We start from the raw sequence: 16,785 nt of genomic DNA, 5'->3' as shown, positions 1-16,785 counted from the left end.
ACCCCTCTCCCTGTCTCATTACTATATCCCAATCTCTGTCCCAGTACTATATCCCATTCTCTCTCAGTACTATATCCTCCACTCTGTCTCAGTACTATATCCCTCTGCCTCAGTACTATTTCTCTCTCTCTCAGTACTATATCCTCCACTCTGTCTCAGTACTATATCCCCCTCTCTCAGCACTATCCTTCCCTCTGTCTCAATATTATATGCCTCTCTCTGACTCAGTACTATATCCATCACTCCGCCTCAGTACTATATCCCTCTTTCTGACTCAGCACTACATCCCTCTCGATCTAAGTACTATACTCATCTCTCTCTTCCTAGTACTATATCCCTCGCTCTGTCTCAGTACTATACACATCTCTCTGTCTCAGTACGAGATCCTCCTCTCTGTCTCAGTACTATATCCCTCTCTCTGTCTCAGTACTATAACCCTCTCTCTGTCTCAGTACTATACACATCTCTCTATCTCAATACTATATCCCTCTCTTTGTCTCAGTACTATATCCCACTCTCTGTCTCAGTACTATATCCCTCTCTCTGTCTCAGTGCTATATCCCTCTCTCTGTCTCAGTACTATATCCCTCTCTCTGTCTCAGCACTATATCCCTCTCTCTGTCTCAGTACTATATCCCTCTCTCTGTCTCAGTACTATATCCCTCTCTCTGTCTCATTACTATATCCCACTCTCTGTCTCAGTACTATATCCCTCTCTCTGTCTCAGTACTATATCCCACTCTCTGTCTCAGTACTATATCCCTCTCTCTGTCTCAGTACTATATCCCACTCTCTGTCTCAGTACTATATCCCTCTCTCTGTCTCAGTACTATATCCCACTCTCTGTCTCAGTACTATATCCCTCTCTCTGTCTCAGTACTATATCCCTCTCTCTGTCTCAGTACTATATCCCACTCTCTGCCTCAGTACTATATCCCTCTCTATGTCTCAGTACTATATCCCTCTCTCTGTCTCAGTACTATATCCCTCTCTCTGTCTCAGTACTATATCCCTCTCTCTGTCTCAGTACTATATCCCACTCTCTGTCTCAGTACTATATCCCTCTCTCTGTCTCAGTACTATATCCCTCTCTCTGTCTCAGTACTATATCCCTCACTCTGTCTCAGTACTATATCCCACCCTCTGTCTCATTACCATCCTCCACTGTCTCACTAATATATCCCACTCTCTGCCTCAGTACTATATCCCAAACTCCGTCTCAGTACTATATCCTCCTCCCTGTCTGAGTACTGTATCCCCCTCTCTGTCTCAGTACCATACCCTCCTCTCTGTCTCAGTACTATATCCCCCTCTCTGTCTTAGTACTATATCCTCCACTCTGTCTCAGTACTATATCCCTCTCTCTGTCTCAGTACTATATCCCTCTCTCTGTCTCAGTACTATATCCCTCTCTCTGTCTCAGTACTATATCCCTCTCTCTGTCTCAGTACTATATCCCCCTCTCTGTCTTAGTACTATATCCCTCTCTGTCTCAGTACTATATCCCTTTCTGTCTCAGTACTATATCCTCTCTCTGTCTCAGTACAGGTCCCATATGAAAGACAGAACCATTGACAGTGCAGCACTCCCTCAGCACTGACCCTCCGACAATGCAGCACTCCCTCAGCACTGACCCTCCGACAGTGCAGCACTCCCTCAGCACTGACCCTCCGACAGTGCAGCACTCCCTCAGTACTGACCCTCTGACAGTGCGGTTTTAAACACAAAAGGATATGAGTTAGGTGGAGGAGTGGGCCATTAGACCCCTCGAGTCTGCTTTGCCAATCTATAAGATCGTGGCTGATCACATTTTCCCACATTACACTCCTTCTGCCAAATTTTTGACCACTTACTTAACCTATTGAGGTGCCTTTGCAGACTCCTTGGGAGGAACTTTACAGGTGCATCGTGGCAGGGGCGGGGCCATAGGATGTGGCGTGGTGTCAAAATGGCCATTGACTTTGGTGGGACCATGAAGCCGGCATAGAATTCCGCCCCTTATGTCCTCTTCACAACTTACTTAGCAACTATTCAATTGATCCCTTCATCTACGTCATTGATAGAAAGTGTAAATAGTTGTTGCCTCAGCACTGTTTCAGGTGACCCCACTCGTCACATCCTGCCAACCCAAAAAAGACCCATTTATGCCTACTCTCTGTTTCCTGTTTGCCAACCAGTCCTCTCTCAAAGCCCCTATGTTACCCCCTCCACCACTTGTCACCAACACAGCCAATCTCGTCCTCCCACCGCCAGTCAGAAAGTGAGTGGACATTGGGCAAGATATTTACCTCATCAGGAGGCCGCATACCCAACCCGAACAGGAGAAAAACAGTGGGTGATATTTTGGTTGGCGGGTGCGTGCGGGAGTTGGTAGCGCGCCCGCTAACAATTAAGAGGCTGTTAAGCCCATTAATTAATTAATTTAATTGAATATCTCCCTGCCCGTCAAACCTTACGGTTGGCGGGCGGGCGAATAGGCCATTTTGGCGAAACCTCATCCACGGGCAAGGTGAGGTTTTGACCAATGATTAAAAAAAATAAAAACTTTTAAAGCTCATTTTTAACATGTCCCTGTTTATGTGACAGAGTCTGATTGGATGATTCAGGTGTCGGCTTTTCTTAGCTGCTTTTCATCCCTGTCCCCAATATTTTAAAATTCACAAACAGAAGCTTTTCAAGGAAATGGAAAGAACCGAGGGCGGAATTGTCTCAGATTCTCACTAAATGTCGGAGCAGGTGGGAAAAAGGACATTTTATCTGCTAGTTGCAATGGCGGGTTTTCCTGCCATATTGCCCCAATCCCACGCTATTAATTACGCATTCCCGGGAAACACGCCAGGTCACTGACCTCTGACCTCTGGCCAGCCCCGCCATCACCTCTGACCTCTGACCTCTGGCCAGCCCCGCCATCACCTCAGGCCTTCAGTAAACCGGGCGCCATATTTAAAGGCTGCCCCTTCACAGAGTGAGCTCTCTTCAAGGGATAGGAAGCTGCTGGGAGCTGATGGCTGCCAAAGTGGGGAAACATGCTGCCCCCAGATTTAGCGACGCCTCCCTCGAGTGTCTAGTGGACGCAATGGCAGCTCACCACGATGTCCTCTACCCCAGCTCCTGGCAAAGGCCAGCATGCAAGGTTGCCAATCCAGCATGGGAGGCGGTGGCAGTGGTGCTCAGCACCAACGCCTTGCAAAAGAGGACAGCCACCCAGTGCTGAAAGAGGGTGAATGGTCTCATCCATTCCACCAGGGTAAGTCACTCTTCTCATCACACTCAACTCACACACTCACAAACCCATCACACATCCACAGGGATCTCACACCTCGAGGGAAAACACCACTAACTCTCACACACACCCTCACATCTCCATCAGGCTCATACCCTCTGGAGCTCTTGTCCTCATCCTGTCCATGTCTCCGCTCACCACACAAACATTCCACCCAGTGCCATGTGTCCTGCTCACACTCTCTCCATCTGTTTTCATGCAGGAGAAGCTGGCTCACATCAGCAGGGAAAGGTCCCAGACCGGGGGTGGAGTGGCCCACATTAGGCCCCTCACTCACTTTGAGGCATGTGCCATCGCACTGACTGGTGAGGGCATAGACCCTGCCTGCGGTGACAGTGAGGTTGGCGGTGAACACCCTCGTGAGGATCCTACACCACATCATCCCTCTCTCAACGCAACTGTGAGTGCTCTCTCTCTTTCCCTCTCCTGCTTTTGACTCTGCTGCCATGCGCTAATTATCTCTATGTTGGTTCACAGGGAGCTCTGCCAAGTGACCGACACCCTCAGCCAGCCTGTCCCTCAGCTCCATCTACATCCTCACCTCCAGCCAAGAGGACACCTCCTCCATTGAAGAGCTGGAAAAAAGCAGCCTGGAAGACCCGTCACAGCGCTTACCCATACCCTCCACCAGCGCAGAGACACACACCTCAGTGGGACCTAGATCTAGAGCAGACTCGGGTTCACAATCTGGCGGTCACCACATGGAGACATGTCCGCAGCAGGAGGAGGCAGGTTCAGCCGAGCTCCTGGCACTCAGAGGACTGATGGGGAACAGGCAACTGTGAGGTCCGAGTCAGATGATGAGCCCCTGGATTTGACCTTCCAACTCATCCTGGAGAGTCAGCGGAAGGCTTGGGAACATCACGCAGAGCAGTTGGAAGCCCTCAACAGAGAGGCAGGCGAGTTAGAGGAGTGTGTCCGCCTGTTCTCTGATGAAGTGGTGCCCACATGTGTGTGTATGAAGGTCTCCATGGAGAGGATGGTGGATGCCATGGAGACCCTGGTCCAGCAGAACGCGGAGATGCACGTTCCCCTGCACTCCCATCCCGGGAGACACGGGTCAGTTCCTGCAGTGGCAACATGAGAGGGGAACGGGGCACCTCGACATCCCTCCAGGTGCTCCTTCCCCTCAAGGAGTCAGGCCGGGGCCCTCGGGCACCTGGAGGGAGGAGGAGCAGCAGCTCAGGAATCCATGAGGTTGTCATCTCCTTCCGAGTCCCCTTTGCCTGTGACACCCTGGACCTCGTCCTCTGTCACCGTAGAGGGAGCAGCCGGCACACAGGAGGACAACCAGAGTAAGACAGGGCCCTCAAGGCCTCTCCAGGGGACACACATCAAAGTCATCAGAGGCAACAGGACCAACCATAGCACAGGCTGTCTCCACCTCTGCTGCGGATGTCAGGGCAGCACCTAGAAAACTTAAGAATTTCTGATCACAGTTGATTGCATGGGTGAACACACTTTGTCACTTTATAATCTGGAAATATATTCACTTTCACTGAATAATGTGTAATGGTGTCTCTCAGCTTCATTTATAGGCTTTACGAGTCCTCTCCCTGCATCCCTCCCCCTACTAGCTGTTCAGCTGCACACAGCCCAGCAGTGATTCTGGAGGGAGAAGTGTGTGTGGGGCAGGGCCTTTCAGAGCCTCGTGCCAGCCTCTCCCGGGCACACGGTGCCCTCCTCCCTCACACCCACCTCACTGCCCTGAGCATTTTCAATGCCGCCCGCTGGGGTTCACTTTCAGTTGTCTATCTGAGCCTGACCTGCATCTCCGCCCACCCCCTGACCTCACTCCCAGGCAGCACCTGTGCCCGTCCAACAGGAGGCGCCGCTCACTTTCGGATTTGCAAACCTGGTGTGTTTAACATCCTTGTTCAGTTTCCCCACCCTCTCCCCTCCCCCAGTCACCCATGTCCTTCCCCCCATCCCTGTCGACCTCCCTGACATCACCTTCCACCTCCCCACCGTCACCTTCCAACCACAACCCTTTTCCTTCCGGGATGTCCAGGTGAACGTGTATGTTCCCTATCTCCCCGGGAATCCCAACCCCATCCACATTGACCTCCCCGACCTCCTCCTTTCCACCCCCGGGGACTGTCTGCTTCTGAGTTACTACCAACCGCCCCCCCGCGTCCCTTCTATAGCTACTGATGTACCCTCATCCTCCCACCCTACTGGCTCACTCTGCCCTCTCTCAGTCTCGCCATTCCCTACTATCACACTCACCCTCACCACTCCTCAGGAGGCTGACTCACAGACCCCTTCCTTGCACATTCACTTGGATATCCCCCCACTTACTCCTTCCTCCCCCTGGACCCCTCCCCTCCACCCGAACTCCATTCACCGCCTGGACTCCTTCCCCCACCTCCGAACTCCTTCCCCCCCTCCGAACTCCTTCCTCCATCCGTACCCCACAACCTCACCCTCCCCAACAACTTTGTTCCTTTGCTACCCAGCACACCCACCCTCTCCCTACCCCCACCCCCCTCCCTACCCTCCTCTCCCACTCACAGCTGGAGCCTCCTCTCCACCCCCCTCGACAACCATGCACGACAGCCCATGGCCAAGACACTGATGCCCTGAATCAGACCCCAAACATCAGCGGTGAGCTTCCACCTTCCGGCAGCTGCTTCCCGGTGGAGCTGTGTCGGTGAGAACCTGCCTGGCGTGGCCATGGCTGTGTCCCTCCAGCGTCCGGTAGCTGTCCAGCTCCAGCACTTCCAGCTCCTGGGATGTCCGCGATCTGACCGAGGCCCTGATAGTAAGTCCTGTCTTCCACACGTCACGCTTATCCGGCCGTATTATGGGCTGAGGTGCTTTCCTGCTGACGTGGGTGGTAATTTTGACGTTGGGGGGGTGCTGATTCCGGCGAGCAGGGCTTATAATTAGATGCAAATGTATCAAGAAGGCGTTCCGGAAGTGCGGTGTTGGGAAACGTGGCCCGTTGGTGACGAGCGGAGCGGACAATCGCAAACTGGCTTCACAACGGCGTGAAATCGATTTTCCCGCCATATTGTCCGCTCCTGCCTGTCAAGATTCCCAACTCCAAGGGGGATGGAAAGTTCCCTTATTGTTCTCCAGGTTTTTACTCCCAGCAGCATTCAGGAGATTAATCTTTAATTACTAGAGACTGACGCAATCCTGGAGATTGGCAACTCCGGTTTAAGGGAGAAACTGGATAAACACATGAGGGAGAAGGGAATAGAGGGAGATGGGGATAGGCTGAGATGAAGTAGGGTGGGAGGAGGCTCATGTGGAGCAAAAAGACCAGTACAGGCCTGAAGGGCAGAATGGCCTCTTTCTGTGTTGTAAAACTTTCAAAAGGGCCAGAGGGGAGATGAGGAGAATGTTTTTTTACCTGGTGAGTTGTTGGGATCTGGAAGGCGCTGCCTGAAAGGGCGGTGGAAGCAGATTCAATAATAACTTTCAAAAGGGAATTGGGTAAATACTTGAGAAGGAAAAAGATTGCAGGGCTGTGGGGAAAGAGAGGGAGCGAGTGGAAACATTTGGATAGGTCTTTCAAAGTGCCAGTGCAGGCATGATGGGCTGAATGGCCTCCTCCTGTTCTATAATATTCTGTCATATTCGATGTGATATTTCTGAATCCAACACCTGCTGTACAATTCTGGTATTTTGTGTTTTTTTTGATTGCAATTATCAATTTATTAATTCCACTGATGCAGGGTTAAAATAAAACCTAAAAGATCTGGTTTGACTATTTTAGACTTGAGCTTGAAAATCGGAGGTTTTTATTGTGTTTGTGGTTCTTATTCTGCAGCCGGATTGTTCTGTCTTCCTGGCTGCTGCTTTTTTGTTGTATTAGGGGCCTGAACGTCAGGCGTTGTTGCTTCTGCTTTTGTTTGAAGCTCTTGGCATTCATTCTCAGCTGCAAAGCCCCGGTCAACAACAGCGGCAGACTGCAACTCCCAGACTGCAGCAGGAGCCAATGAGGAGTCTGGTGGGTGTACCCTCAGCCGGAGCTGTTGTATGAAAGGCTGTGTGTGTGTGTGTGTGTGTGTGTGGTATGTGTGTGTAAGTGTGTGATTGCGGACAGCGTCTGATGGAGAACAGCGAGAGAGGCAGCTCCAGCTCCTGTTCAGCTCTGCAGTCCCCGAGTGTCACTCTCGCCGTGTCGAGCATTCCCTCTCACCCCAGACTTCAGTTTCGATGAGATTCTTTAGGCTAACCTTCAAGTGTTTTGTGGATTGCTTCTGAAATCTTTCGACCTGCTGGCTTTGTATTTAAATCATCTCAGACCCATCTTTGTACCATGTTATCAGCCCCAAAACAGCTTCACTCAGGTAGGTGGTGGTTTGCCGAGGTTGCCTTGACTTTACACTGGTATCACAGCTGAGAATTTCTCACCTTCACTACAAAGCTACGTTTTTACTTATTCAGAGAAGGAATGCAAGTGAGAAATGTATTTTTTTAAAATATATATATACAGCCTTTCTAAATATATCCGGGTTTAATTTTCCTGCAGTCAATTAACAGCCTTTTTTCAAATGGGGAAGGATGGCTGTTTCTCAGGTTGTCTGACTGGCGCCAAGAGTCTGTGGTCAGAGAAATGAAGCTCCTGGTTTAATGTGCTGGCACATCAGAGAGCGTGAGTGTGATAGAGGCATTAAAGGGCTGACAGTAAGCTCACCTTCTGTGAGGTACTGAGAAGTGCATCATATGCACCAAGTCAGCAATGCAGTCAAATCTCGCCACTTGGTGAATTTAAATGAAAGAAATAGCACAACCAAAAGTACCCGTCTCAAAATGATGATTATTTCACCCGGCTGGTGTGTTAATGCTGCAGGAATTTGTGGTGGAAATTGTTTCCTAATGTGGGAACGTGGGCAGTTTGCCTCTCTCACTTGCCCCGTGTGCATCCCCTGTAAACACAACTCCCCACCCCCCGCCCCGGTTCGATCTTGAACAGGGCCGCAGACTGAAGGCCCGGCAGCAGCTTCGACGGGCAGCCTGTGCCAGGAGTTCACTGACTGCCGTCTTCCATTCATTGTCCTCTCTCCCCGCCTCCTCCCCTGCCCCGGTTTCTCACCTGCCTCCCGATCCTCGCAGCCCCACCATCCCGGTGCCTCGGAGCTGATCCCTGACTGGCCTGCCGAGGGAGCGTCACTCAATGATGCAATTTTCCTTCAAGGAGCTTTGACAGAATTAAAAATGAAAAAAACCTGTGGAAAACGACGTCAGGGTCCATCTGTGGGGTTTGTCTCCGATGGGTCCCTGTCACTCGGTTATTTGAGTGCAAGCAGAGCCCTCAGCTGGAACGCCCTGTACAGTTAAAACTCCTCAACGTCAAAATCAAACCAATTGTTCAGAGGTTCGAGGGGCAAAGTTGATCCCAGGACTGGCAAATGGTTCAAATACGGAACAGGGACAGAGAGATCTGGGCGTGTGCACAAATCTTTAAGGACACATTGAGAAGGCTGTTTATAACAGAACACAGGATCCGTGGTTATCAGGCATCGAGTACACAAGCGAGTGGTTATGGTGAACCTTAAACACTGGGTTAGGCCTTGGCTCAAGCATTTTGTCCCATTCTGGGCTCCACCTTACAGGAAGGCCTAGCAGAGGGCGAGATTTACTACAATGGTTCCAGGGACGAGGGACTCTAGTTAGTGTTGAAAGACGGGAGAAGCTGGGATTGTTATACTTGGAATGGAGAGATTCAGGGGGGATTTAATAGAGGTGTTCAAAATGATGAGGGGTTTTTATAGCGGAGATAGGGAGAAGCTGTTTGCAGTGGCAGGAGGGTCAGTAACCAGGGGGACACAGATTGAAGAGAATCGACAAAAGAAGCCAGGTGGGGCGAGTTGAGAATTTTTTTACACAGTGAATTGTGATCTGGAAGGCGCTGCCTGAAAGGGCGGTGGAAGCAGATTCAATAGGAACTTTCACAAGGGAATTGGATAAATACTGGAAAAGGAGAAATTTTCAGGGCTGGGGAAAGAGCAGGGGGAGTGGGATTAATTGGATAGTTTGTTCATAAGCACAGTGGACTGTAGATCCTCCCCCCTGGTTAGTCAGATACTATGATTCATTGCTGAAGATTCTAAATTATGGTTGATAGAGAGAAGCTATTTCCTCTGGTAGGGGGAGCCCAGAACAAGGGGGAAAGCCTTAAAATGAGAGCCAGGCTGTTCAGGGGTGATGCCAAGAAACACTTGATCACACAAAGGGGATGGGAATCTGGAACTCTCTCCCCCAAAAAACTCTTAACAATGGGGGTCAATTGAAAATTTCAAGACAAAGATTACTCAGATTTATGTTGGAATAGAGTGTGATCATTATGGTCATACTAACTGAAGCATAAATCACTCAAAACTTACTAATAATTGAGTGAGTTTGACAAATTCATCCAGACACTTCCCAGCTGATGAGTGTGGGTTGAAGAAATTGGGCCATTGTGAAGGTTTCCTGAGTTTTAGCTCAGATACAAAATTCGGACAAGTTTCCTTCTACAATTAATTTACACGATGTCAGAGCTGGTGGTGTCAGTGCAGAAGGAGCTTTACTCTGTATCTAACCCTGTGCTGTACCTGTCCTGGGAGTGTTTGATGGGGACAGTGTAGAGGGAGCTTTACTCTGTATCTAACCCCGTGCTGTACCTGTCCTGGGAGTGTTTGATGGGGACAGTGTAGAGGGAGCTTTACTCTGTATCTAACCCCGTGCTGTACCTGTCCTGGGAGTGTTTGATGGGCACAGAAAGAGAAAGCTTTACTCAGTATCTAACCCCGTGCTGTACCTGTCCTGGGAATGTTTGATGGGGACAGTGTAGAGGGAGCTTTACTCTGTATCTAGCCCCGTGCTGTACCTGTCCTGGGAGTGTTTGATGGGGACAGTATCGAGGGAAACACGCTCCGTTGCCAGTATTTGCATTTTGTTGAACACAGTGCGGTCGGTGTGATTTTCATTCTCATTATATTTTCCCTGGTTTGTGATTGTTTACCCTCAGATGAGGGAGTTGTGTCCTGATGAGTGTCAAGGTCCCAGATCTGCATCACTGTGCAGTGGGATTGCCAATACTTGCACAGCATCTTAATTCTCAATGTGACATTCCCAGTAATATGCATTGGAGGAAACCTTCCCCCTTTGCTGACGTCAGTGATGATGTGGTTTGTTGTGCGTTGCAGGTTTTCCCTTCTCCTCCCATTATTTTACTGGGCTGATTTTATTTTATCCTCAGTCAGTCCCCCACCGTCTCTCTGTTATCTTTCTCATTCTGCTCCCGATGCTGTTGGCTTGAGAAATGATGGGTCAGTTCATATTGATAATTAGACACTCTGTCCCTGGGAACCCGGTCACATCCCTGCCAGAGTTTAGTGATGAGGGAGCATCAGGAAGGAAAGCAAGGCTTCGATTCGGGCCCGGTTTCAGGCTGGGCTCTGAATTCTCTCACAATCAATGCCGAGAGATAATCTGCCAGCAGAATGAAAGGTCAGAGCCTGCCTGTGTCTGCTCCATATTCACAATTACATCTTGCCAGAGAGACTCCGTGATCCTGTATCTCAGGCAGCAGCAGGATAGAGAGAAACTCCATTGTGAAAATCGATCAGGGCTGTGATATTCCCAGGAGACGGGGAGCTGTTCCAATGTCTTGGTGGCACATGCACTGTACGGAGTCCCACACTGAACAGGAAACACTTACAACCGAATCCCTCTGAATTGCTGCATTATTTACAGAGCCCCGGCACTCTTTGCATGGGTTGGTTTTGCTTCAATATGAGAGAAAGAGAGAAGCAAAGAGGAGAGATAGAATTGAAGCAGGTGAGAGAAACGAAGGGAACAAGAGACATGTAAAGAGAGACAAACAATGAAGCACAAAAACTAATAAAGGAGAAATAGAAACTGAAGAGACAGAAATAAGGAGAGGGGGAGAGGAAAGAGGGAGAATAGGAGAGAGAGAGAGAGAGAGAGAGAGTGAGTGATGAAGGTTTTGGGGCTACATTGCTCCATAGACTTGGATATCAGAAGAGATTGGGGCTCCTATATGATAATTCTTCTTGTGGTAACCATTCACTGTTTGACACACAGATCCTCTCGACACAATCCTGACTCCTGTGCTGTCTGCAACCTGGCTCTGTAACTACCTCCCCTTTTAATAATATATTAAACAAAAGTACCCTGGAGCTGCTCAATAAAGTATTGCAGCTGTTCAGTTGGATTTGGCTATCTCCCATTACTCACAGAGACAGAGAGAGAGATGGAGAGGAACAGAAAGGAAAAGAGGGAGAGCAGTGAAGAGAAGGGGCAAGAAACAGAGAAAGAGAGAGAGAGTGAGAGAGGGGGAGAAACAGAGCAAGGCAGTCAACGCAGCGAGAGGGAGAGAAAAATAGAGCGAGGGAGTGAAACATGGGGAGACAGAGGGAAAAAGGGACAAGAGAGAAATCTTGGAACTCACAAGGAACTCTGTAATCACAGCAGAATCCTTGCCCTGATTTAAAATAGTTTTGGAAGTCAAACCTAACTCAGCAGCTTTTTAAATCATCAGGTATTCTATCATTTTCAATACTTTGAGGGAACGAGGTCAGGAACAGAACCTGTTCCTGAATTTACGGATTGGAGATCATTGCTGCCTGTTCAATGTTGAGACAATAAAGCTCCTTGTTTCTAATGCGTTCTGTAACTTCAAACCACCTGCAAATAGGATGGGTGTGTGTGTGTGAGGGAGTGTGTGTGTGTGTGTGTGTGTGTGAGGGAGTGTGTGTGTGTGTGTGTGTCTGTGTGTGTGTATGTGGGTGTGAGGGAGTGTGTGTGTGTGTGTGAGGGAGTGTGTGTGTGTGTGTGTGTGTGTGAGGGAGTGTGTGTGTGTGTGTGTGTGTGTGTGTGAGGGAGTGTGTGTGTGTGTGTGTGTGTATGTGGGTGTCAGGGAGTGTGTGGGGGTGTATGTGTGTGTGTGTGTGTGTGAGGGAGTGTGTGTGTGTGTGTGTGTGTGTGAGGGAGTGTGTGTGTGTGTGTGTGTGTGAGGGAGTGTGTGTGTGTGTGAGGGAGTGTGTGTGTGTGTGAGGGAGGGTGTGTGTGTGTGTGTGTGAGGGAGTGTGTGTGTGTGTGTGTGAGGGAGTGTGTGTGTGTGTGTGTGTGTGTGAAGGAGTGTGTGTGTGTGAGGGAGTGTGTGTGTGTGTGTGTGTGAGGGAGTGTGTGTGTGTGTGTGTGTGTGTGAGGGAGTGTGTGTGTGTGTGTGAGGGAGTGTGTGTGTGTGTGTGGGTGTGAGGGAGTGTGTGTGTGTGTGTGAGGGAGTGTGTGTGTGTGTGTGAGGGAGTGTGTGTGTGTGAGGGAGTGTGTGTGTGTGTGTGTGAGGGAGTGTGTGTGTGTGTGTGTGTGAGGGAGTGTGTGGGGGTGTATGTGGGTGTGAGGGAGTGTGTGGGGGTGTATGTGGGTGTGAGGGAGTGTGTGGGGGTGTATGTGTGCGCTCTGAAATTACTGTGCCCTTGGTCTATAACCACTTGAATTGAATTCCTTTCCCTGAGACATTGTGTGAATCACTGAGGTATCATTTGGTTCATTCCTGCAGTTTGTGTCTATCCTGCAGTGACACACACCATCCACTCTGATCGAGGTGAATGGCTCATGTGACTGACGCTGCAGTGCTGTTCCTCTGCCTGATTTATAATCACCCAGACCTGCTTTCATCTCTCACTGAATCACAGAAAGGTTACAGCGCAGACAGAGGCCATTTGGCCCATCCTGTCCGTGCCTGCTCTCTGCAGGAGCAATTTACCTCGTCCCACTGTCCGGCCTTTTCCCTGTAACCCGGCACATTCTTCCTTTTCAGATAATTATCCAATTCCCTCTTGAAAGCCCGATTGACCCTGTCTCCCCCACACTCTCAGGCAGCACATTCCAGACCCTAACCACTCGCTGTGTGAAAAGGTTTCCCCTCCTGTCGCCATTGCTTCATTGGCGAGTGACGGAGGGAATTAGGAGCAGCTACTCGGCTGCATCTGTGACCCCACGTGACCCATGCTCTGTGACCTCACACTCTATGACCCTGTGCTCTGTCACCCCGCGCTCTGTCACTCCTGTGCTCTGTGACCCCGCGCTCTGTGACCCCGGCTCTGTGACCCCGTGCTCTGTGACCCCGGCTCTGTGACCCCGGCTCTGTGACCCCGGCTCTGTGACCCCGCGCTCTGTGACCCCGGCTCTGTGACCCCGCGCTCTGTGACCCCGGCTCTGTGACCCCGGCTATGTGACCCCGCGCTCTGTGACCCCGCGCTCTGTGACCCCGGCTCTGTGACCCCGGCTATGTGACCCCGGCTCTGTGACCCCGCGCTCTGTAACCCCGGCTCTGTGACCCCGGCTCTGTGACCCCGGCTCTGTGACCCCGGCTCTGTGACCCCGGCTCTGCGATGCTGCTGTTGTCATTTGGTCAGGAGGAACCTTCCCCACCTCCACTTCATTAAACTGCCCCAACCTCCCTCCCTACAACCTCGTCCCTTTCCCTCACCCCCTCACCCCCCTAACCCTGCTCTTCGTCACTTCCGCTGAGGCCTGTTACACAGGCTCTGCCCCCTCACCCCCCACCTCACCCCCTCACCCCCTCACCCCTTCACCCCCTCACCCCCTCACCCCCTTTCACCCCCCTCACCCCCTCACCTCCCACAGCCTCTCAATCTCGTCAGCTGCCGAGTGGGAAACCAGGGCCAGTGTTAAATTCAGCAGCACTGGCACCTTCCCTGTAAGAGCCGGTTTCTCCCAGCCCTGTCATAAATATCAAGGCCAGCGTCTCTACCAAGTATTAAAATGCTGCAGCTCGGATACTGTCAGTGTGTCCCTGAGCTGTGAGATAGCACCAAGCCTGAGAGATAGACCAGGAACTCTGAGCTGGGCTTTTAAAACCCTGGCCCTGACCTGCAGGACGAGGATGAGGCTTTCAAAAGATCAACAAAGCTGCAGTGGAATGAGTTTAATGACAGTGCAAATGCATCTTAGTGAAGACACAGGGGGCAAGGAAACTGACATTAACAAAACAGAGGGGCTGGAATGACTACAATGGCAGCCGGAGGCACGGGAGACAGTGATCAGCATTGGAGAGCGGGGGTGACGCAGGTGCAAATGACGCCTGGTAGTCCTCCAGTGTCAGGGGGGCTCTTCGGGGTCCTGAGGTTGAGTGGCTGCTGGCAAATCAAAGGGAGAAGGAGGACATGTCACTAGTTACAGTCATCACACTGTCACTGCACATGCCAGGCACCCTGGTGAGACAATGGAGATCTGCATCATGGAGCCATCGTCCTTCAATGATCAATGGGGACTCCAGGTTTGAGGCTCCCATCGATGAAGAGACTGCACTAGAATGATTGCTCAATCTGAAACTCTCACCTCAGCGCACTGCACTCTTACCTTTGTCTGACACTCCCACCTCTCCACACCCAGTTACCCGGGGAGTGTGCCGGCTCTCCAGCTCTAGGGCCTCCTGCTCGAACCTGGTGAGCAGGAGCAGGTTGGGTGGGTCTCCGCCTGTACATGCCCTCTCTGCTGGTTATGGCTCATCTTCTCCTGAAAGGACAGAGGAGCATTGATGAGTCCACTCTCTACCTGCAGCGCCATTGCAGCCTGGCCAACCCCAGCTGAGGGACACGTTGCTGGGCACATCCAAATCGTGGCCCTCGAGCTGCAAGACACTCAGTCCAAGCAGCCAGGGCTCACCCCCTTGGCCAGCTCCGGCATCATTGGCAGTTGGCACTCAGACTCCAACGCCCCCGAGGTCCACGGGGTGGGGGAACGGCCACACCCTAACACTTCAACACGCTGACCCATAGCAACACGGTGCTCACCCTTCCTGAGCGCAGCGGGTCATGGAAGCTCTTCCAACACTGCACCAATGTGCGTCGCACCATGTCATGGCTGCTGACCAGCACTGCCACCTTCTCCCTTTCCCTCTTTGTGAGGTGTGGTGGCCGCCTCCCCCCACCTATGGGTACAAGGGTGTCCCTCCTGGCAGCCACCTCCTCCAGGAGGGCAACAAGGCACTCATCCAAGTGGGGGAGGGGGGGGCGAGTGTCCACCCAACCTGCCCTCCCGCCTGGCATCTCCAGCCATACTGGACTCCATCACGTTAGGTAATGAGAGACAGAAGAGACGTTCTTCATGGACAGTCTTCCGGGAGCTGCCTGTGCTGTTTTAAAACCAGCCGCCGGGTCACCATTAGACCCCCCATTGAACAGACCCCAACCCCTGCCTGGCCCTTCTTGACCACTGGGGAGCTGCATTTCACGCTGGGCGGGCCTTAATTGGCCCCTTTCCTGGCCAATCCCGGGCCCGCCGAAAATTCTGCCCATGGTTTTCAACATGGGAGGAGGGGGTGGGGAGGGGGGGGGGCGTTCCTGAGACCATAGTAGCAGTGGCGGGGGTGGGAGTGGGAGAGGGGGTTTAAAAATCAACTAAAACTTATAGTTTGTCTTCTTGAGTTACATTATCATCTCTCTGCTGGCCGACACATTCACTTGCAGCTAGTCCCACTCGGACCAGCCAAACTCACCCTGGACACCCCCAGGCTAATGTCAGGCTCTCTGAGAAAATATGGGACAAGAGTGTCCCTTAAGGTCCACAGGACAAATAGTCAGAATAGGGAACAATCCCTTAAGGGGCAGTTGGTCGGCCAGAGCAGCATTGTGAATCTGGGGGCCCTCATTCTGTAAGTTCATTTTGTCCTAATGTTTTCTAAACTGAAGCAGCAGTACTCATTTTTTTTTAGAAATTATCTTTTCCAAGAGAGAAAACCGGTGCTGTGTTATGAAAGGGCCTGCTGGATATTCTGGCCATAGAGGGGATTACAAAATGGACGCCCATAGCAACCTGGAGGGGAAATTGAAGCCAATTAACTTGATTTGTGAAAGAGTCACTGGGAGTGGGATGGTTTCTCTTATTGACGCTGATTGTTCAGGCAGTGCCTAACATTCAAATCCACTCCAGCTCGAGTGATTTTAATTAAATTACGCAGTTGCTGCAGGCAGTTACACCTGCTGATTCGAACTGGCTTCACTAAAGTGACCTGAAATTGCTCTCACGGGTGGTAAGTGCCAGTAACAGTGAGCGGCCTCCTGGTTGCTATGACTTTAGATATTGAGACATTTACTTTTATTAACTTTAACAGTATCAGAACTTGCTGCAGTTAAAGCAGAATACTGTGGATGCAGGAAACCTGAAATAAAAACAGAAAATGCTGGAAAAACTCAGCAGGTCTGACAACATCTGTGGAGAGGGAGAAACAGAGCTAACGTTTCGAGTCCATAAGACTCTTCTTCAGAGCTAAAGAGAAGTAGAAATGTGATGGATTTTATACTGTTTCCTCCTATCTTGACTCCATTCTCTCTCCCCTTGTCCAGTCCCTTCCCACCCACATCCGTGATTCCTCTCACGCCCTACATCATATCAACAATTTCCAGTTCCCTGGCCCCAACCGCCTCCTCTTCACCAAGGACATCCAATCCCTCTACACCTCCATCCCCCACCGGGATGGTCTGAGGGCTCTCCGCTTCTTCCTTGAACAGAGG

The 16,785-nt window shown here is 50.9% G+C and overlaps 1 protein-coding gene across 1 annotated transcript in view; it reads left to right on the top strand.

The window, feature by feature from the left end:
* The first annotated feature begins 7,283 nt into the window (after positions 1 to 7,283).
* LOC144681471 (sodium- and chloride-dependent creatine transporter 1-like) overlaps positions 7,284 to 16,785 on the top strand; it is a 152,313-nt gene continuing 142,811 nt past the window's right edge. Inside the window, exon 1 of the mRNA XM_078543083.1 lies at positions 7,284 to 7,587. Coding sequence (XP_078399209.1) covers positions 7,557 to 7,587 — 31 coding nt within the window. The 5' untranslated portion in view covers positions 7,284 to 7,556. The remainder of the gene's footprint in view (positions 7,588 to 16,785) is intronic.

This window comes from Cetorhinus maximus, chromosome 6 (assembly GCF_964194155.1).
Source record: "Cetorhinus maximus chromosome 6, sCetMax3.hap1.1, whole genome shotgun sequence".
NCBI lineage: Eukaryota > Metazoa > Chordata > Chondrichthyes > Lamniformes > Cetorhinidae > Cetorhinus > Cetorhinus maximus.
Note: the sequence above shows the minus strand (reverse complement) of the source record. Positions and strands in the feature narration are given on the sequence as shown.